General features: G+C 33.3%; 1 protein-coding gene across 1 annotated transcript in view; it reads right to left on the reverse strand.

Annotated features, from left to right (window-relative positions):
* LOC137400306 (ATP-binding cassette sub-family C member 2-like) overlaps positions 1-16,292 on the reverse strand; it is a 40,088-nt gene extending 23,796 nt beyond the window's left edge. Inside the window, exons 1-3 of the mRNA XM_068086634.1 lie at positions 16,122-16,292; positions 14,629-14,808; positions 10,880-11,021 (exon numbers count right to left, since the gene is read on the reverse strand). Coding sequence (XP_067942735.1) covers positions 10,880-11,021; positions 14,629-14,808; positions 16,122-16,292 — 493 coding nt within the window. The remainder of the gene's footprint in view (positions 1-10,879; positions 11,022-14,628; positions 14,809-16,121) is intronic.
* Positions 16,293-20,552: the final 4,260 nt, after the last annotated feature.

Raw genomic sequence — 20,552 nt, forward strand, 5'->3', positions numbered from 1 at the left:
AACAAGTCAACCTCTCATTCCTACACAACCTAAAGACTTATCACATAAGTTCAACCTTCTAGCGAGATTGTAGCCGCTAAACTTTTTGCTTTTTTCACGCGTCTAGCCATTTAGGGTTTTGCAGTAGCAGAAGAACAGACTAAGCATGCCACAATTGGTATATTTGTTTGTCACAATTGTTTTATATTACTTTTGCCAATTTTGTCATTGAATTAATTGTACCATATTATGGTGAAAAGGCATCATGAAAAGTATTTTACTTCGTCTCAATACCAATGCAAAAGGTTAGACCGGTAGTGGCCATTTTTGATCATTAAATCGAGCCATTTTAAATACTATTTCTAAGCAACTTACTCATGTCATTAAATTGCGATGGCAAACAACAATGCATAGGTTTTCGCAGCTATTTCGGATTTGGATTTTACTGCCTTAATTGCAGGATCGTAATATTGTCAAGTTAAAAAGGTCAAGAAACCCCAACTTTATAATGCTAAAAGAATGAAATTATTACTAATTTTCATAAAATGATAACTTTGTAATTATACACGAGGGTAGCTTTGTGAGATTAACCGACACACATTAAATTAATTATGGTAACATATAGCATGGTAGCCAGCAATTGATGAATATCTGCGACTCTGTCGATACTCCTAACTTTTGTAACTTTTTAAAAAGCATTAAAATAATTTTGGATGCTTTTTATTCTGATTAGTAGTGTTAGCTGATTGATAGCACCAAACAGGCAGAATTGTTAGTATACTATACTGCCCTGAGCAAGCAAAACGCCGTATCTTGATATTTGTAAATTGTTCAGCACAAGCACAAACGCGTTTTGGTCGAGCCTGGCATCAGTATTAGCAGTATTTTAGTTGTTTTTTCTGATTTATTATGGTGAGATATCCAACAATCTTTACCGGAAAACTTTTTTCGTGAAACTTTAGATTCAAAGGAGTTATTTCACTTAGGGCATTTTGTTTGCTTAAATTGACAATTTACTAAGCTGCCACTAGGCAATCAAACGCCCTATCACAGCAGATAGGGCCTTTTGATTGCTTAATTGGACTGGTTTCTCATTGTTAGTTTGCCACAAGACCATTTGCCATGACTGGATTATCAAAGGATTACAAGTTTAAATTCTGATATTAATCCGCAATTAGTCAACAAAATGATATATGTTGCAATTCCTATTACTCATCTAGTCAACACATGGATTAAAGCCCTGTAATAGCCATCCTTCAGCTCAAAAGTTAAGAGATGATCAAAGATCTAGGTATCCTTCAAACCTGATGTTATGAAATGAAAGGAGTAAGTAAAATAGTAGTTTTAATAATATCAAAGGCTTTAATTGGAAATAATTTAAAACAAACAACTGAGTGCAATAATGACAGTATTTTAAAAAAGCAAAACCTTCCCATGGACATGTAATTAAAACAAATTTTTCATCAAATCTCTGAGTCGGATTTTTAAATCGAGAATTTTGTCACTTAGATATCGTCCTGTCATAATAAATATATTATGATAAAAATATAGCAATAAGATTGAGCACTTAGAAGTGCACTAGCTTGTATGAGCTGCCTTAAAACAACCAAATATATATGCTTCTGTTTCGCTTCCCTTTGTTTATATACTCTTTGATTACATAATACTGCTCATAATGTCCAACTTTGTGTATGTTCAGGCCAATCAAAACGCTCTATCTGCAGATAGAGCGGTTTGATTGCCACTTTATGTGTGGTAAATGTGGATAGGGCGTTTTGCACATAGTGAACATTGCTATTTCTGGTGGTCTCAGATATATGAAATTTTGAGACATGTTAGATATCAACCTAACTTGCATATAAGCACAAAAAAGTGAATTTTTAAAAGCTTGTCAGATAGGGTGTTTTGCTTGCTTAGGGCAGTATAAAGTTATGATAATGTATTATTTTCATTGTAATTAACAAGTTGATGCATTTTAGCTGTAATTTGATACGGATTTAAACTAGAGGCGGAGTCATAAGTAGGTGACTGGAGCAAATGAAACCCTTTACATTGTTGAAGCTTTAAAATCATTGTTTCAATTTTGTAGAAGAATATCGGATGAGATAAAATATTACTGCTTCATAGAATTTCAGTAATGGGAGGTATGGACACGGATTTGCTGAAAAACCTAAAAACATCAGGCATCTTTTGCATCTATTTTTAATCTGCATAACATCTGTTTGGGCTATTCAAATTGTTTTGCTTATTTTGGTAGAAACCTGGTCACCGCATCCAAGCACTATATCCACCAGGTGGAAAATGGTACGAAGTACAGCTGGACGCTTTCTTGAAGGGGGGTATGTTGCTGATTAACGGTTAATTTACACAAAAGCGCACCACATTAATAAAAGTTTTATTTCACAAAGTTTATAATAAATAAGATTACTATAAAACCTTTGTTTGAATGCCATGGCACTGCATTTTTTAACCCTTCCAATTATAGTGGCAAAAATTGTCGATTGTGCTTCATAATATATGTTCAATCTTTATTAGCTTCAACTCTATCTAAAAGACTTTTGTTATAGATTTTACTTTTCCAACACGTTAAAAAATAGTACTATTCAAAAAACTTAATGCATTCCTACTTCGTGCATTGCTAAAGCAATGTGAAGCTACGATCCCTTCGAATCTCGAAAAACAATGCTCTACCATGTTCCTTACTCTTACGAAACTATTACTTTGACCACCATTGGAGTCACTATTGGAGCTGCTACTTTAATTATATGTGCAATCACTAAAATCTTAATCCGTCATCAACAATCATCAATTATTTCATCAAAATAAGTAATTATCTGTTTTCATTTCTGGATGTACTTGCGAAAGCTATAGGCCTAATAGCACTAAATATTTCGAAAATCAGAAAGAACAAATGTTTCTTTTTATGTTGAAAAGTCCAAAACAAAAATTTAAAATTGCTTCGTGAGTTTAGGGTAATTTTACAGGGAAATTTTTGGACAACACTGTCAATACCATAAAAAGTCTTAAAGATTGTTAGTTATGTTGTCAACGAATAATAAAATTAAGTTACTACGCAAATGCCAGGAAATTCGCAACATGCACATGTGCCAGTCGTCCATTGATTTCGCCTAAATGCGCATGCAGCGGTGAAAGGGTTAATAAAATATTATGGAATCTCTAACTGAATCCCCATTTATTTAAACACCCTTCTTTTAGACCTGCGCTATAATAGATGACGGTTAAAAATAGAACTCCACCGTTCAAGTGAACGTTACTTCTTTTGAAAAACACATAAAAACTATATAACACACAAACTAAGCTGTGAGCCAGTGATAACATATACACTGGGCGTTGAGCTTGCGAAATGCCATTGTTAACTGCTTATTCTAATGCTGTAGCATGTGCAAGAAATTTTAGCCTCAAATAGTAGTACAGATTTCATCGTATTTGCTAAACCGTTTTTTCATATATGCCGAATTATCAAGGCCGCTTAAACAATAAAATTATTATCAGCCTGATAGAGTTATTAATTATTTCCATAGTGCTGCTTTCAAAGCTTTAACGAAAACACTGTAAAGCTTAGAAGTTAGAAAACTCGCTTCAATGTGCATTGAAAAAAGTATTAATTGCTATTGTTGTAACTGAGTCATTGTTAGTAAAAATTTGTCAACATTTTTCTATCTATCATGTCCAAAATTGGATCCAAAGATCAAAGAATGTTGAAGTCGCAGACAACTGGAAGTGGTTGTCAATTAAAGGGTGACACTCTAGTTTTCAACACTTCGAGAGTAGCACTCAAATGAACATGGCCTTCAAATTAAGATTCTACCTTATGTCAATTTAGCTGTATTTCAGAATGTTATGATATTGGAGTTTTGGGTCAAGGTTAAAATAGCAAACATAACTTTGCTAATATCGACGCAAAAAGATTTTAGTTTTAAATGAGGCTCTGCTTTCATATATTTGCAAATCACTAATGCATGAATTTAAAAAAGAACCCAAGGGTATATTTCTCCTTGTGTAGTAGCATCTAATCAAAAATGCATTGATTTTAAATAAGTGCAGAGTGACATACATGGATTATCAACACCGAAAAGTGATTTTCAGACGTCAGATTAAATGTAGGTAATGCTATGATAAGTGGCTTTAAACTAACACAATGTACTAGGGAACCAAGTGTGATTATTTTGCTGTAGCTCAACTGCAGTGGAAAAAATAAAGAAATCTAGCTTTTCAAGTATTTCAGCCAAATTCATTGCCTACATAAATGCTGACACTAGTATTTGTGTTCTGCTGTTGTCAGGTTACAAAACTTATGTAGCTCTCCTAGTCAGAGGCATTTAGGTATCTAGAGCAATCTAGGCATTAGTGGTTTCAATGAACACCTGAACAATGCGTGTTTAACCACAGTGCTCGACCCCATAGGTCAAGTATTAGCCTAATTAATGACTCAAATAATAGCTACCCAGTCAGGCCACACTAAGTTTAGCAGCAATCGTTCTGAACATTGGCCATTGAGACTGCTCAATGAATGTTAATCCTGATCATTTCTCTAATAGTTTGAAGCAAATAGAAATCCAAACTGCTCTATCGCATGCACACAAGTGGCACACTATGTAGTTTCATAATTAGCTACTAAAGTAGTATATAGAAGTGGTCATCAAAGTACCTTCTACAGTATATGTGTGTTCTGAATAACAATCCATCGGCTAAGTATTATATTACTAAATGAGAAATGACACAAGCGAGCATTTATGTCCTTATTGTTCACTTGTATCTGAGAAACCGTCAATTCTGTTTTGACTTGCCGCACATAAACCAGCTTATTTAACTTTTGAATGGAGCTGAGCAATGATATGTGATTCATCAAAACCATAGCTTATCAGATTTTTAATAAATGATAATTCACATTATTTACTATTTCAGTCAGCAGAAAACGGTAAAGTGCAGAGGAAATAGCAAAAATTGACTAGCACTGGACTGAAAAATCAGGCAAACTGCCAACAAGATCAGTGTTCGATGCTATACACTCAACGCTGCCTAACAGAAGTGTTATAGTGATTCGCGCTCGAACCAACAACTTGCTAAAGAAGGCTGCGAGAAAAAATGCCAGCTGAATTTTTTATGTTGTGGAACCTTCTTATTATCATTGCGTTCTATTTGTCAATAAATGTGCTCTTTTTGGAGACTAAAAGAGACCAACTCCGCAGTAATGCACTTGTATAGTTATTTTGTATCAAGCAGTCCTAGCTATTATTTTATGTACAGAAAATGCGCATAAAACAATGACTATGATAGATAATGCAATACCGACAATAGATTTTATCTGTTGTACTGCACTGTACACTGTGATGTATTATTCAAGAAACAAGCTCTAAGATAAATTATAATAATTTTTTTAAAGAAAAACCAAATATAAGGAAATATGCCGCAGCAGCCAGTCTACTGACAACTTACTGTCAAACCGACAAGCCCAAAAAATTACTTAGAATGCTGTGCTTGACTAAAAACAATCAGAAATCATTAAATCATTTTCCAAATTTAAGTGAATGTGTCTGAGTAGAATGTTTTATCAATTTCTTGACAGTTCAAGGCATTATTATTACTAGTAAATGTGAATAATAGGAGTCAGTATTACTATTGATCAATAAAATCACCCAAAGTCAAGGGATCTAAAGTTAGAAAAAATTTGGTACTGTGCGGGGTCCAGCCCGATTGATCATTGCTAACAATAAATTGCAGTAAGAAAGAAGTTTTGAAAAGCAAAAATGCCCTCAAGATAGAATGTTATTGTATTTTTATTGGCTCTCTATGTGACATTAATTTTTTCCCTGAGTTCTACATAGACACAATGGGCTTGTTTGGAATCTACCCAATTTATGGTGCTGTGGTATCGCGCTGGTTTTGGAACCTGACTCTCCAGGTTCCATTCCCGAGTGGGGAAATGTTTTTACTTAACGTTCTAAGAGTGGCTTAAGATCAATAGAAAGACATTGCTGTTATTGTATGTTAGGTTGAGTAACTAAGTATGTTGTGCAAGTAATTCATATTAGCACTGTAGATAATATGCACAGCAAGGAAAAATGTGTGTGTTTCATTTTAGCAATCACAGTAACTGAGTTGCGTCCATGCATTGTTTCCAACTAATTTTTTTAAGTTTTTGTATGCAGTGCAGCAGCGATATGTGACTGAATAAGAAACTATAACATAAACCATATTTATAAATATTGAGTTACATTATTCGTTTATTTTAGTGAGCAGAAAGTTATGCAGCCTAAAAGAAAATTGAGAGTTCAAAAAGCCATGATCGGAAGATTTAGGCAAACTACCAAAAATGTCAGAGCTGTATACTGTTAAAAGAAATTGGTGTTTGAAAATGATAATGATGACTTATGCCCGAGCCCACAACTTACTCAAGAAGCTGCAAAATTAAACTGGTAGCAGGGTCTTCTTGTTGTTGAGGCTTTTGTAATATCGCATTAAACTTGACGTCTGAATAAATATACTCCGTTTGGCGACTAAGCAACAACCATTCTATGGTACTTGACTAGTTGAATTTTTTGGTATCAAGCATGGTGGCTGTTGTTGTTTTATATACAAATTTATTGAATCCTACTTTAAAGTTTAACATACTGTACAATATGTAAGTTTTAACAACAATTAAATTATTTCAGAAAAAAATACTTGGAAATGTGCAACAGAGGCCGGTTTGCCCACAACTAATGATTGCTCCAATAGGCACAAAAATAAAGTAGATTCTATAGTAAAATGTTGTGAGTGTTTTGAGATAATTTTGTTACTTTTTTGATATGTCATAAGTCAGAGAAGTCATTATGCGTATAAGTTGCTAAAAGAGAACAAGGTTTTATGGCTTCTTAGCAAATGTGTGCAAGTTATGCTATTTTCTTAACATAGTCCATAATCGATCATAGCCTTCTGAAGTATGTGCACTGTGTACGTCATATAGGTACTTCTAGAACCTAAATATAAGTTAAATAGCTTTTTACATATGTGAAAGGTATATCGCTATAAGATACAAGTTGTATAGTTTCATGCAACTTTCTGACTAGTATATAAATTATAGTTGTTAAGTAACAATAACAGATAAATAAGTTATAGCAACCTACTAAATAATATATAAATAGCAGCAGCCTCTTAAATAATATATAATTCATAGCAGCCTCCTAACTGATATATAAATAGTAGCTACCATCTAAATGAAATTCAAATTATAGCAAACTCTTACGTGATCTATAAGTCATAGCAACATCCTAAATTCTATGTAACCCATAGCAGCCTCTGCAATGATATGTAAGTTATAGCAACCTCCTAAATGATATATAAGTAGCAGCAGCCTCCTAATTAATATATAATTCATGGCAGCCTCCTAACTGATATATAAATAATAGCTATCAACTATGGAAAATTGAAATTATAGCGAGGTCTAAGGTGATCTATAAGTGATAGCAACATCCTAAATTATATGTAACTCATAGCAGCCTCTGCAATGATATGTAAATTATAGCAACCTCCTAAATGATATATAAATAGCAGCAGCCTCCTAATTAATATACAATTTATAGCAGCCTCCTAACTGATATATAAATAGTACTGTAGCTACCGAATATATGAAATTTAAATTATAGCAAACTCTTAGGTGATCTATAAGTGATAGATGCATCCTAAATTATATGTAACCCATAGCAGCCTCTGCAATGATATGTAAGTTATAGCAACCTCCTAAATGATATATAAGTAGCAGCAGCCTCCTAATTAATATATAATTCATGGCAGCCTCCTAACTGATATATAAATAATAGCTATCAACTATGGAAAATTGAAATTATAGCGAGGTCTAAGGTGATCTATAAGTGATAGCAACATCCTAAATTATATGTAACTCATAGCAGCCTCTGCAATGATATTTAAGTTATAGCAACCTCCTAAATGATATATAAATATCAGCAGCCTCCTAATTAATATATAATTCATAGCAGCCTCCTAACTGATATATAAATAATAGCTATCAATTATGGAAAATTCAAATTATAGCAAGTTCTTAGGTGATCTATAAGTGATAGCAACATCCTAAATTATATGTAACTCATAGCAGCCTCTGCAATGATATGTAAGTTATAGCAACCTCCTAAATGATATATAAATATCAGCAGCCTCCTAATTAATATATAATTCATAGCAGCCTCCTAACTGATATATAAATAATAGCTATCAATTATGGAAAATTCAAATTATAGCAAGGTCTTAGGTGATCTATAAATGATAGCACCATCCTAAATTGTATGTATCTCATAGCAGCCTCTGCAATAATATGTAAGTTATAGCAACCTCCTAAATGATATATAAATATCAGCAGCCTCCTAATTAATATATAATCCATAGCAGCCTCCTAACTGATATATAAATAATAGCTATTAACCATGGGAAATTCAAATTATAGCAAGGTCTTAGGTGATCTATAAGTGATAGCAACATCCTAAATTATATGTAACTCATAGCAGCTTCTGCAATGATGTGTAAGTTATAGCAACCTCCTAAATGACATATAAATATCAGCAGCCTCCTAATTAATATAAAATTCATTGTAGCCTCCTAACTGATATATAAATAGTAGCTACCAACTATATGAAATTCAAATTATAGTAAACTCTTATGCAATCTATAAGTCATAGCAACATCCTAAATTCTATGTAACTCATAGCAACCTCTGCAATGATATTTAAGTTATAGCAACCTCCTAAATGATGTAAAAATAGCAGCAGCCTCCTAATTAATATTAAATTCATTGCAGCCTCCTAACTGATATATAAATAATAGCTATCAACTATGGAAAATTCAAATTATAAAAAGGTTTTAGGAGATTTATAAGTGATAGCAACATCCTAAATTATATGTAACTTATGGCAGCCTCTGCAATGATATGTAAGTTATAGCAACCTCCAAAACAATTTATAAATAGCAGCAGCCTCCTAAATAATATATAACTTATAGCAGCCTCCTCACTGATATATAGATAACTGCTACCAACTATGTGAAATTCAAATTATAGCAATTTCTCAAGTGATCTATAAGTTATAGCAACATACTTTATTATATGTAAATCAGAGCAGCCTATCAAAGACATAAGTTATAGCAAACTCCTAAATGATATAAAAGTTACGACAACTTACTAAAGGGTATGTAAGCTATGCCATGCTATGTAATGTTTCCATTGTAACTATTACATAAGTTACAATGGTAACATTCTAATTTATGTGTAATTTGTAGCTATCTGCTAAATGGTAATCATTATTTTTGCTTACTCATTGAAGTATGAAGTATTTTACCTTCAAATTGATATGTAATTTACAAAACAACCATCTAGACATTGTCCAAGTTTTGACAGTTTTTCAAGTATGCACATACACAAATTATGATAAGGCAATGAATATATAGTGTATGATACCAAATTCTCCTAAAATTTCCATAAAAATATATAATAATTAGGAGGTGAATAAATATATATATATCTACAATGTAAATAAATTAGACCATATAGGAGGCTTACCCTTATATATTTGCGTTAACTCCTAATCCCTTATATTCCGAAACCTCCCAACTGGTATATATTTATTCAACTCCCAACTCTGGAAATAAGGGTATATATATATATATATATATATATATATATATATATATATATATACAGTCAAACATGGATAACTCGCCCACGGATAGCTCGAACACATGGTTAACTCAAACGGTTTCTTTGGTCCGTTCCCACGTAATGATAAATTGCTTTAGATAACTCGACCTCAACTCTGTTAACTCGAACAGTTTTTTGCCCAACGGCTACCGAGACGGTTGTTATCGCTTTAGAAAATCACTTTATTCCAAGTCATAGAGGTAAACCTCAACTTTTCGTAAATCATAGGCGTCGTTATTACCACCGTCGGCAAAATATTTTTGTCAACAACTTTTCTAAAGGTTAGGTGAATTTTGATTTTTACCAAACATCCGCTTAGCGATCGCCTTTCGGAAGCATGGAAAAGTGAGGTGACCTTCGCATAAACTTCCAGAAAAATCGGCAAAATTGATCTCGGTTAAAACGCTCAAAAGAAAAAGATGTCTTTCCTTCTGAGCATTGCAACAACGATCAAGTTTTGCCAATTTTAATCTAAAAAACGTCCTGGCAATAACATCAGCTCAAACAACGAAACAATCTCAAGTGATAGAAAAATCTCCTATACTTTTTGATAAAAAAGTTTTAAACTTTACATTAGAAGCATTTAATTTGAAACAAGCCATTTATGCTTTTGATTTCTATTATAGTTTGTATATGTGCATGTATCTACTAATAAATAAATAAATACATGGACTTGTGACAGTGCTCTGATAACTTGAACGCTCTGATAACTCGAACACTTTCGCTCGGTCCCGTGAAGTTCGAGTTATCCATGTTTGACTGTATATATTTATATAGATATTAATATATATACATATTAATATAGAAGCTAACAGTAAATTTTCAACAAAGATGTTGGAATTATCTGCCCACACAATATAAAACTTTGTGGGCTAAGTATGTTAGAAGACTAAAACAAGAACTTTAAGTAGCTTGAAGAAGGAAATCGTTGAATATTCAGTTAAACCAAATACTGATTCCTAAAGCTGTAAAAGCCAAAATAATGTGAAACTGAAAACGCGAAGAACGTCGCGGAAGATGCGACCTATCTGGCAATGAACGAGTGGAAACTTTCACGATTCAGTGATACCACTACAGTAACTGTCTTTTAGTCGTACAAAGTTTGACTAAAATAGTGACTACCAGGCTGATGACAAAAATCACTTAATGTTTCCGTCTGTTGTACTAAAGGAAGAGAACAACAGAAAGCGAAAGCACCTTTAGAAAACTCTTTGAGAAGCTTGGCGAAGGCACCATCACGACTGATTAAGGATTTATAAGAGCCATGTTCAGTGAGTCTACCAGTGTCCATAACATAGATCTCATCTACTTGAGGTAGCCAGTGCAGTCCATGTGTCACCTAAAATAGGGTTTCACCTTATGACTCAGTTGGTAAGACAAGGATCATACGATTTGTGAAGTTTCACCTTATGACTTAGTTGGTAATATAAGGATCATGCATGTTGTGTTGTTTCACCTTATGACTCAGTTGGTAATATAAGGATCATGCATGATGCGATGTTTCACCTCATGACTCAGTTGGTAATATAAAGATCATGCATGTTGTGTTGTTTCACCTCATGACTCAGTTGGTAATATAAGGATCATGCATGTTGTGATGTTTCACCTCATGACTCAGTTGGTAATATAAAGATCATGCATGTTGTGTTGTTTCACCTTATGACTCAGTTGGTAATATAAGGATCATACATGTTGTGTTGTTTCACCTCATGACTCAGTTGGTAATATAAGGATCATGCATGTTGTGATGTTTCACCTCATGACTCAGTTGGTAATATAAGGATCATGCATGTTGTGTTGTTTCACCTTATTACTCAGTTGGTAAGATAAGGATCATGCATGTTGTGTTGTTTCACCTTATGACTCAGTTGGTAATTCAAGGATCATGCATGTTGTGTTGTTTCACCTTATGACTCAGTTGGTAATATAAGGATCATGCATGTTGTGATGTTTCACCTCATGACTCAGTTGGTAATATAAAGATCATGCATGTTGTGTTGTTTCACCTAATGACTCAGTTGGTAATATAAAGATCATGCATGTTGTGATGTTTCACCTCATGACTCAGTTGGTAATATAAAAATCATGCATGTTGTGATGTTTCACCTCATGACTCAGTTGGTAATATAAGGATCATGCATGTTGTGTTGTTTCACCTCATGATTCGGTTGGTAATATAAGGATCATGCATGTGTGTTGTTTCACCTTATGACTCAGTTGCTATTACAAGGATCATGCATGTTGTGCTGTTTCACCTTATGACTCAGTTGGTAATATAAGGATCATGCATATTGTGCTGTTTCACCTCATGACTCAGTTGGTAAGATTAGGATCATGCATGTTGTGTTGTTTCACCTTATGACTCAGTTGGTAATATAAAGATCATGCATGTTGTGTTGTTTCACCTCATGATTCGGTTGGTAATACAAAGATCATACATGTTGTGTTGTTTCACCTCATGACTCAGTTGGTAATATAAGGATCATGCATGTTGTGTTGTTTCACCTCATGATTCGGTTGGTAATATAAGGATCATGCATGTTGTGTTGTGTCACCTTATGACTCAGTTGGTAATATAAGGATCATGCATGTTGTGTTGTTTCACCTCATGATTCGGTTGGTAATACAAGGATCATGCATGTTGTGTTGTTTCACCTCATGACTCAGTTGGTAATATGAGGATCATGCATGCTGTGTTGTTTCACCTCATGATTCAGTTGGTAATATAAGGATCATGCATGTGTGTTGTTTCACCTCATGACTCGGTTGGTAATATAAGGATCATGCATGTTGTGTTGTTTCACCTTATGACTCAGTTGGTAATATAAGGATCATGCATGTTGTGTTGTTTCACCTTATGACTCAGTCGGTAATATAAGGATCATGCGTGTTGTGTTGTTTCACCTTATGACTCAGTTGGTAATATAAGGATCATGCATGTTGTGTTGTTTCACCTCATGACTCAGTTGGTATTACAAGGATCATGCATGTTGTGTTGTGTCACCTCATGACTCAGTTGGTAATATAAGGATCATGCATGTTGTGTTGTTTCACCTTATGACTCAGTTGGTAATATAAGGATCATGCATGTTGTGTTGTTTCACCTTATGACTCAGTTGGTATTACAAGGATCATGCATGTTGTGTTGTGTCACCTTATGACTCAGTTGGTAATTCAAGGATCATGCATGTTGTGTTGTTTAACCTCATGACTCAGTTGGTAATATAAAGATCATGCATGTTGTGTTGTTTCACCTTATGACTCGGTTGGTAATATAAGGATCATGCATGTTGTGTTGTGTCACCTTATGACTCAGTTGGTAATTCAAGGATCATGCATGTTGTGTTGTTTCACCTTATGACTCGGTTGGTAATATAAAGATCATGCATATTGTGCTGTTTCACCTCATGACTCAGTTGGTAATATAAGGATCATGCATGTTGTGTTGTTTCACCTTATGACTCAGTTGGTAATATAAAGATCATGCATGTTGTGATGTTTCACCTTATTACTCAGTTGGTAATATAAGGATCATGCATGTTTTGTTGTTTCACCTTATGACTCAGTTGGTAATTCAAGGATCATGCATGTTGTGTTGTTTCACCTTATGACTCAGTTGGTAATTCAAGGATCATGCATGTTGTGTTGTTTCACCTTATGACTCAGTTGGTAATACAAGGATCATACGTGTTGTGATGTTTCACCTCATGACTCGGTTGGTAATACAAGGAACATGCATGTTGTGTTGTTTCACCTTATGACTCAGTTGGTAATATAAGGATCATGCATGTTGTGATGTTTCACCTCATGACTCAGTTGGTATTATAAAGATCACGCATGTTGTGTTGTTTCACCTTATGACTCAGTTGGTAATTCAAGGATCATGCATGTTGTGTTGTTTCACCTGTATTACTCAGTTGGTAATATAAGGATCATGCATGTTGTGTTGTTTCACCTGTATTACTCAGTTGGTAATATAAGGATCATGCATGTTGTGTTGTTTCACCTTATGACACAGTTGGTAATATAAGGATCATGCATGTTGTGATGTTTCACCTTATGACTCAGTTAATAATATAAAGATCATGCATATTGTGTTATTTCACCTTATGACTCAGTTGGTAGTATAAGGATCATGCATGTTGTGATGTTTCACCTCATGACTCGGTTGGTAATATAAGGATCATGCATGTTGTGTTGTTTCACCTTATGACTCAGTTGGTAATATAAGGATCATACGTGTTGTGATGTTTCACCTTATGACTCAGTTGGTAATATAAAGATCATGCATGTTGTGATGTTTCACCTCATGACTCAGTTAATAATATAAAGATCATGCATGTTGTGTTATTTCACCTTATGACTCAGTTGGTAGTATAAGGATCATGCATGTTGTGATGTTTCACCTCATGACTCAGTTGGTAATATGAGGATCATGCATGTTGTGTTGTTTCACCTCATGACTCAGTTGGTAATATGAGGATCATGCATGTTGTGTTGTTTCACCTTATAACTCAGTTGGTAATATAAGGATGATGCATGTTGTGTTGTGTCACCTCATGACTCAGTTGGTAATATAAGGATCATGTATGTTGTGATGTTTCACCTTATAACTCAGTTAGTAATATAAGGATGATGCATGTTGAGTTGTGTCACCTCATGACTCAGTTGGTAATATAAGGATCATGCATGTTGTGTTGTTTCACCTTATGACTCAGTTGGTAATATAAAGATCATGCATGTTGTGTTGTGTCACCTCATGACTCGCTTGGTAATATAAGGATCATGCATGTTGTGATGTTTCACCTTATGACTCAGTTGATAATATAAGGATCATGCATGTTGTGTTGTTTCACTTCATGACTCAGTTGGTAATATAAGGATCATGCATGTTGCATTACTCTTTGGAGCTCACTAAAACCTCAAAGAATAAACCCAACGATTACCATGAGACGAGTTTTGTCTTTAAGAAGTCCATTGGGTCCGATGACATGTTCAAATATGTGTTTACCAACATGAACATTGACAGCGCTGAGAGGGTCATCGAGAAGGTAAATGTCAGCGTTACTGTACACAGCTCTGGCCAAGCTTATTCTCTGCTTCTGTCCACCAGAGATATTTATACCCTGCAGTCATAGGGAATCATTGTAAGTAAAGTAATATTAAACATTCAACTTACTGAGAGATATTTATACTCTGTAGTCATATGGAATCATTGTAAGTAAAGTAATATTAAACATTCAACTTACTGAGAGATATTTAGACTCTGTAGTCATATGGAATCATTGTAAGTAAAGTAATATTAAACATTCAACTCACTGAGAGATATTTATACTCTGTAATCATATGGAATCATTGTAAGTAAACTAATATTAAACATTCAACTTAATGAGAGATATTTATACTCTGCAGTCATATGGAATCATTGTAAGTAAAGTAATATTAAACATTCAACTTAATGAGAGATATTTATACCCTGTAGTCATATGGAATCATTGTAAGTAAAGTAATATTAAACATTCAACTCACTGAGAGATATTTATACTCTGTAGTCATATGGAATCATTGTAAGTAAACTAATATTAAACATTCAACTTAATGAGAGATATTTATACTCTGCAGTCATATGGAATCATTGTGTGTAAAGTAATATTAAAAAATCAACTCACTGAAAGATATTTATACTCTATAGTCGTATGGAATCATTGTAAGTAAAGTAATATTAAACATTCAACTCACTGAGAGATATTTATACTCTGTAGTCATATGGAATCATTGTAAGTAAACTAATATTAAACATTCAACTTAATGAGAGATATTTATACTCTGCAGTCATATGGAATCATTGTGTGTAAAGTAATATTAAAAAATCAACTCACTGAAAGATATTTATACTCTATAGTCGTATGGAATCATTGTAAGTAAAGTAATATTAAACATTCAACTCACTGAGAGATATTTATACTCTGTAGTCATATGGAATCATTGTAAGTAAAGTAATGTTAAACATTCAACTCACTGAGAGATATTTATACTCTGTAGTCATATGGAATCATTGTAAGTAAAGTAATATTAAACATTCAACTCACTGAGAGATATTTATACTCTGTAGTTATATGGAATCATTGTAAGTAAAGTAATATTAAACATTCAACTCACTGAGAGATATTTATACTCTGTAGTCATATGGAATCATTGTAAGTAAAGTAATGTTAAACATTCAACTCACTGAGAGATATTTATACTCTGTAGTCATATGGAATCATTGTAAGTAAAGTAATATTAAACATTCAACTCACTGAGAGATATTTAGACTCTGTAGTCATATGGAATCATTGTAAGTAAAGTGGTATCAAACAGTTGACACATCTGTAATACCACAAAACTGACAAATCATAGGTGAGTATTTTATCAGTTAGCCCAAATTAGCCATGCATACCTTTTCACCAATGATCGAGTTGTCACCATTAGGAAGTACTCCAAAGTCTTCAACAAGGGCACATGCATCCACTACTTTGCTGTACAATTCTTCATTATACTCATTGCCAATAAGAATGTTGTTTTTGACAGAAGCATTCACTATAAATGCTTCTTGCGCAACCAGTGCCATAAAACCCTGTAGGACATATCAATAGCTTTTTTCAACTCAATTAGGCAAAAATGCCTAAATTAATGCTTTTAATGCTTTTAATGTTTAAATTAATGCTTGTTTAAAAGCAAATACGCCTGATTACTAAAATATGGTGGCGATAGGACTAACGATCAATCAAGAGTGGAAAGTACTTTACTGATTAATAAGCAAACTACAGTAGAAGTTGTTTAATGCTATATTAATCAATGCAGTTCTATGCCTGGAAGATTAGCTCTACATAGCGTATTTGATTAATAGAATCTGAGAAAATTATATATGAAATGAATGTTTACATTAGTATAAAGGGCAATACTTTACAAGTGGATAGGTATTTTTAAGGCAAAAATTGTATTTTTATAAGTATTACTCATGTATAAGTCAACCACGTTATTCCAGAATATTTTAGAATCACTATAACTGTATCGATTTTTGCTATCCGAAATAAAAATATAGCTTTCAAAAGTTTTTTATTCGATATGATAAATAGAGTTCATCGGCATGTTTTAAACGAGGTTTTGGTTGACTCACTTATGATATTGTTTGTGAATGGATCACATGCTAAAACAAAAATTAAGCATTGCCTGTTCTCAATTGGGTGTGGGCTGCTCAGGAGGTAGCAAAAAACAAACAAACAGTGCATATTTATAGTCTATTTAGAATTGGAATATTTCGCCTAATATTTTCCAAATATATTACTTGTTAAACTTAAAACCGATCAGTAGCAGTTCAGCATAACATTAGCGCCTGCCATATTATGATTGAAAGTGCTGTACTAAGCATGTTCAATAGAAATATCTATGGTATCGTCGCTGATATTTGATACTGGTATCATGTGACTACTATTGACCTCTGACCTTTTAATGTGTTTTACTGTTTTACTTGTAATTAATAAATAGAGACAGTTGGGTTCTAGATGTGAAGCAATAAGCACGCTTACATTAATTAGCGATACACATCGATACGCTAAACTAAACTATTATAGTCGTACACTACAGAAGATAATACACACAATAACAATCATACTACACAGGTACTTCTGTGAAATAACTTTAACATTTATATGCTGAACTATCATTAATATGAGTGTTTGTGAATCCGTAGACAAAGGCATGCTTCGTCGTCATTAAATTTACTATTTTGCTTGGAAGGGTTTTAATAATAACGGTTTTTGCTGGAAAGCCTTCAAAAACCATGAACAATTGTTTTTTATTTACCCAAATTGCTCATGCCATCCAGATTTTGTTAATTAGTAAATATGAATAGTATGAACACGAGCTATATGGATAAGAATTGATTTTCATATTTTTAAATGGGCTGTTGTGATTGCTTTATTTTGCCTGAACCTGATCTAGATTTAGGGGCTTGTTGTGGAGTAATTCGAAGACCTTTGCTAGGCATGAAAAATATTATGCTAAAGCCTTAAATGATTTCAGACATCTCTACAGCTTCACGACCTTGCACAATAAAACAAGCTTACCCATGAGATCAATTCAAAGTTCATGGTTAATAAAGCACTAGTCAATAGAAATTTAGTCAACAATCAAAACTCAGACTATTTGTGTTTTGAGAGTACTTTTGTCCCATTTTTTACTGAAACTTAAAATAGTTAATTTATCAAGGGTGTATATCGCAGGTATAATTAAGGCTACATCGCAGGTATAATTAAGGCTATACATCGCAGGTATAATTAAGGCTATATATTGCATGTATAATTAAGGCTATACATCGCATGTACAATTAAGGCTATACATTGCATGTATAATTAAGGCTATACATCGCATGTACAATTAAGGCTATACATTGCATGTATAATTAAGGCTATACATCGCATGTATAATTAAGGCTATACATTGCAGGTATAATTAAGGCTATACATTGCAGGTATAATTAAGGCTATACATTGCATGTATAATTAAGGCTATACATTGCAGGTATAATTAAGGCTATACATCGCAGGTATAATTAAGGCTATACATTGCATGTATAATTAAGGCTGTATATCGCAGGTATAATTAAGGCTGTATATCGCAGGTATAATTAAGGCTATACATCGCATGTATAATTAAGGCTATACATCGCAGGTATAATTAAGGCTATACATCGCATGTATAATTAAGGCTATACATTGCAGGTATAATTAAGGCTATACATTGCAGGTATAATTAAGGCTATACATCGCATGTATAATTAAGGCTATACATCGCAGGTATAATTAAGGCTATACATCGCATGTATAATTAAGGCTATACATCGCAGGTATAATTAAGGCTATATATCGCATGTATAATTAAGGCTATACATCGCATGTACAATTAAGGCTATACATTGCATGTATAATTAAGGCTATACATTGCATGTATAATTAAGGCTATACATCGCAGGTATAATTAAGGCTATACATCGCATGTATAATTAAGGCTATACATTGCAGGTATAATTAAGGCTATACATTGCAGGTATAATTAAGGCTATACATTGCATGTATAATTAAGGCTATACATTGCAGGTATAATTAAGGCTATACATCGCAGGTATAATTAAGGCTATACATTGCATGTATAATTAAGGCTGTATATCGCAGGTATAATTAAGGCTGTATATCGCAGGTATAATTAAGGCTATACATCGCATGTATAATTAAGGCTATACATCGCATGTATAATTAAGGCTATATATCGCATGTTTAATTAAGGCTATACATCGCAGGTATAATTAAGGCTATATATCGCAGGTATAATTAAGGCTATACATTGCATGTATAATAACAAAGTTTTTCATATTCACATTCTATTTGACTAGGCAGCAACATGTTCATTAAAATTACTCATGTATAAATTGACCCCCAAAGTTTTTCTTTAAAATCGTCTCCCAAAAACTCATGGGTATATACGGTAATACTTTGACTGAAACCTTTCCTCTGGCATGTGTTTTTTGAAAAATAATATAACTTATAAGTATAATATAACTTCGGTGTAAATTCAAAGCAACCAGAAAATACGAGCTACCAATTGCCATGAAACAGTTTTACAAAGTATTTTGTAAGAGAGCAAATGCAGCAAACGTCTGAGTTCGCCACCTATAAATCCAATAAAATATCTGATAGTATGATTTCTACTATGCTTCCTCAATGACGTCTGAATCCTTAATTGATGTTTTCTTATTTCTTATTGTGGTAGCTTAAAGAGCTCAGTAGTTGTAAGGGAGGAGGCGAAAGATTTTCCAGCCATGGAGATAATACTCGCCTATTTCCATGATACTTTTATACGCGGAGTCATTCTAATCAGCATATGGAATGTATATTTTCGAGACATAGCACACGAACTAACAACTATGTGGAATGTAAATATTAAAAGCTAACAAAAATTACAAAATCAAAAAAATCAGACATCGTCCTCTACTTCGCAATATCAGTGATGCGTGGCAATTTGGCTTCCCCAGTTATTGCATATTGTTTATATTCGTGGAATATGTTGAATCTTATTAACAAAAATATCTGTCAGCAAAACAATTCTCACTAGGAGTATGCAGACAGACTTTTGTTCTTAAGACTATATTCTATAATGATACATCATGTGCTAATATCCTATGATTCTGATTCATATTATTCTGCTGTTTTAACATATTAAAAACCCGCAAAGTTTATTAATACTCAATTTATAATTTGGTCTTCCTCAAAGTAATTCAATAAAACAGAGAAGCGTTCAAAAAGCCGCTGCCTTCACTTCAAGTTTTAAATATTTTACTGCATATAAAATTTTATGTAGACGACAGTGCGAATGTGCAGTCCCCAGTATTTAGGCTAAGATCCTAAAAGGCTAATGAGCTAACAACAATCTGCTGTAAATCAGAAACAAGCTTTCACAAGATTAAAATAAAAACTGTATGCGATTTTCATCTAATTTTTGGGTTAAAAAAGATAATTCGTATAACTTAATCATATTATAAATTTACTCAGCAAAGTGCTTTTTTTATACCTAGCCTGGAACAGTCATTTCAATGACGCGGTTGGAAGAAAGCACCCTTCAATATAGCTTCTCATTTCATGTTTAAATGACGAAGAAATATTGTATAAATAATGAGCCACAGCTGCTGAAAGAGGTTTGTCTTATTACGAAAAAATATGGGAACGATCGTTGTAATCTACTTTCTTTGGCAGACCTTGTGTGACGTAATGATTAATTTGTATTGCTGAGTGAGTTTTGTTAATATTCAATGACACAATTTATGCTCAATGCTTAA

This window comes from Watersipora subatra, chromosome 7, assembly GCF_963576615.1.
Source record: "Watersipora subatra chromosome 7, tzWatSuba1.1, whole genome shotgun sequence".
Classification (NCBI taxonomy): domain Eukaryota; kingdom Metazoa; phylum Bryozoa; class Gymnolaemata; order Cheilostomatida; family Watersiporidae; genus Watersipora; species Watersipora subatra.